We start from the raw sequence: 3,041 nt of genomic DNA on the forward strand, positions 1-3,041 counted from the left end.
GCCTTGAAGGAGATATTTGTGTGGTTTGTACAGAACATAGTCTTTTGTTTTACAGTTCAGTTTATTGATAGTGGTCAGTGGGAAGGTTTGTGGAAAATTAGCAGAACAATAAATTATCTACTGAGGATACTAGATTTTAATTTGTATCCTTATATTTGACATCTTATTATACATTAGCAAAAACTGCATTTCCAATTTGACAAAATTTGCAAAACTCCTGAATTCAACAACATTTACCAAATAATTTGGATTTCAGTCCATTAAGTGATACTAAGTTAACAGTTTTCCTGGGATGCAGTCAGTCTGAAATTTGCGAAGACTAATTAATTATTTCTTCAAACTCGGATATCACAGAAACCACTCACCTTTATAAGCAACCTACAGAATACCTTGCTTTCATCATATATTTTCATACTTTTCCCAGTCTTCTCAGAAAGAGAAATGATTCTGAATAAATGAAACTTCAGTATCCACAGGGAAACCATGATCAAAATGATCAGGAAAACATCAGCATCATTTTACACTGAAAATATTTTGGGTGAAGTTGTGAATTAAAGGTCATACTATTGGCAATAATTTGTATAGTCAATGATTCCCTTTCAGTTCACATTACTTTTGTGAAATCTAGGCAAAGAAATGGAGATTCCCCTCCCCAAAACAAGCTTTCATTTTTCTTTTGGAGCTCTCAAGAACCCTGCCTCTCACTGTCCAGACTGCCCCAAATCCTTGCTTCTTTCTTACAGGCACAGCCCAGTTGAAGTTGCACTTCCCTTTGTGTAACTGGTGACTTCCAGCAGGCTGTAAATACATTTCTGCATGTTACATTTTTTTTGCTGCTGTGTTTTATCAATTTTGACAGAATTGTCTATGAAAGGATTAGTTATCAGTGGTTAAGGTAAAAGTATCATTAAAGAAACAATTGTGATGATGTACTTCAAAGAACAATAGAAAAAAATCTTAAATACATATAAAAAATACTGAAGTAAAATATGGCCCCAAAGCATATCACTTGACAATGATTTGTAGCAAAGAGAGTAAATTACTGCTTAATAACTGGTCCTTTAAATTTAACAACTACCTTAATTCTGTTCTGAGTATATGGCAGCCACTCAATTTCTAGTTTTTATTTTGGTTACTGTCTGTCTTCATTTAATATCCAGCTTAGGTCATTAGTTTGTTACTTTATAAAACTTTCAGAAAAAGCACATTTTTTTCTTTGCAGATGGAATGACTCCATCACATCAGCGCAACTTCAGACCGCTTACATGTAGAATTTTTTCTTCTAGTCCAGTGATGAGGAACCTTTTAGAGTTTTTAAAGACTTAAACAGCTTTCTGTGGCACAAGTGCCATAGATTTGTCACCACTGCTCTATTCAGGACTTACCAATGGAGGAGAATATGTGTAGTTTTATACTTGAAACAAGTATATGATCTATTTAACAACTTTATTTGGTCCTTCAGTTCTCAGATACAAAGAATATTTATTTTGGTTTTTAGATATTGATTTATACATGCTATTACTTGAGGACAATTGTATTATTTAATAGGACTAGTCCATCAAGTGGTGACATTAAAATTCTAAGACTTTCATTGTAACAGTTTTCTTAAAAAAGTTAAGTTAACCACAAATTTCCTAGTTTTATCTTGTTAAAGTAGGTTGTAATGTAACTTAGCTTCCCATGATTTCTGATTTCTGTTTTATGAACAGGCTTTAATTGCCAAAAACGTTCCTTAGGGCAGCCTTCATCTCCTTATTCCTCAGGCTATAAATCAGAGGATTGAGGAGAGGTGTTACCACAGAATACAGTAAGGCCACGATTTTTTGCACTTCCACTGGGTGTGTTGATCCAGGGCTAACATACATCACTGTAACAGACCCAAAAAACAGAAACACCACAATCAGATGAGAAGCACAAGTGGAGAAAGCTTTGCTTTTGCTTGTCGCTGAAGGCATCTGCACCACTGCCAAAATCACCAGTGCATAGGAACAAAGGATAAACAGAAAAGTGCCAATCATGAAGATAGCATTGAAAGTAGAGTAAATGAACTGGGTGGTGGTGTCCTTAGAACAGGATAGCATCATTATTGGGACAGGGTCACATATGAAATGGTTAATGATATTTGGGCCACAGTAGGGTAACTGTGAAATGAAAACAACTGGAGTTATGAAAAGGACCAACCCACAGGACCATCCTAAGACAACAAGACCAGTGCAGAGCTGTCTGGTCATAATGCGTGGATAATGCAGTGGGTGGCAGATGGCAAGGTACCTGTCAAAGGCCAGGATGCTAAGGTAGAAGCCTTCATCACACCCAAAGGAGAAGAAGAAGTAGAATTGTGCAAAACAACTCACAAAGGAGATGGATTTGGTTGTAGAAAGGAAGTTGGCTAACAAGTTAGGGACAGTTGTGGTGATGTAGCACATTTCCAGGAGAGAGAAATTCCCTAAGAAGATATACATGGGGGTGTGAAGGCGCTGGTCACCCCACACAGCACAGGCAATGGCTGTGTTCCCCATGAGAGTCAGAGTGTAGGCTACTGAGAAGAGCCCAAAGTAGAGGAGCTGCCTTTCTGGACTTGAGGGGAAGCCCAGGAGGATGAAGTGGGTAATGGAGTTTGTGTTTTCTTTCTTGGATACATTCATTGGTCTGGAAGACAGAAGATGGCACCAGTTATTCAATTTAATGTATAATGTTGATTTTTAAAATAAAATTAACAGAATACCATCTTGATAATGTAATAAATAATGACATTTCTGTATGAAATAACAATATTTTGTAATCCTTATATCATCTCCCCCAATACTTATATCTATTTAATTAGATATAAGTAATAGGACAAATAAAAGATATTCATGGCAAATATTCAGCATGTCAGATTACATTTTTAACTTCACAATTTTTTTGTTTTGTTTTTTGAGGCAAGGTCTTCCTTTGTAGTTCAGGCTGGCCCTGAACTCATTATGTAGCCCAGGCTGGCCTCGAACTGGCAGCAATTCTTGCTTTAGCCTCCAAAGTGCTGGGATTATAGGTGCATGCCA

At 36.6% G+C, this 3,041-nt stretch overlaps 1 protein-coding gene across 1 annotated transcript; it reads right to left on the bottom strand.

Moving 5' to 3' along the window:
* Nucleotides 1–1,712: 1,712 nt before the first annotated feature.
* On the bottom strand, nt 1,713–2,645 carry LOC101723209 (olfactory receptor 11G2). Its single transcript, XM_004865084.1, has one exon. It carries the CDS (start codon nt 2,643–2,645, stop codon nt 1,713–1,715), a length of 933 nt encoding a protein of 310 aa, XP_004865141.1.
* Between the last annotated feature and the right edge of the window lie 396 nt (nt 2,646–3,041).

Source organism: Heterocephalus glaber, unplaced genomic scaffold (genome assembly GCF_053883595.1).
Source record: "Heterocephalus glaber isolate CG9 unplaced genomic scaffold, H.glaber_assembly_v1.0 deba00001662, whole genome shotgun sequence".
Classification (NCBI taxonomy): domain Eukaryota; kingdom Metazoa; phylum Chordata; class Mammalia; order Rodentia; family Bathyergidae; genus Heterocephalus; species Heterocephalus glaber.

Bases quoted from the DNA above. Each gene is read 5' to 3' on its own strand.
- LOC101723209 (XM_004865084.1), bottom strand. From the start codon at position 2,645: ATGAATGTATCCAAGAAAGAAAACACAAACTCCATTACCCACTTCATC.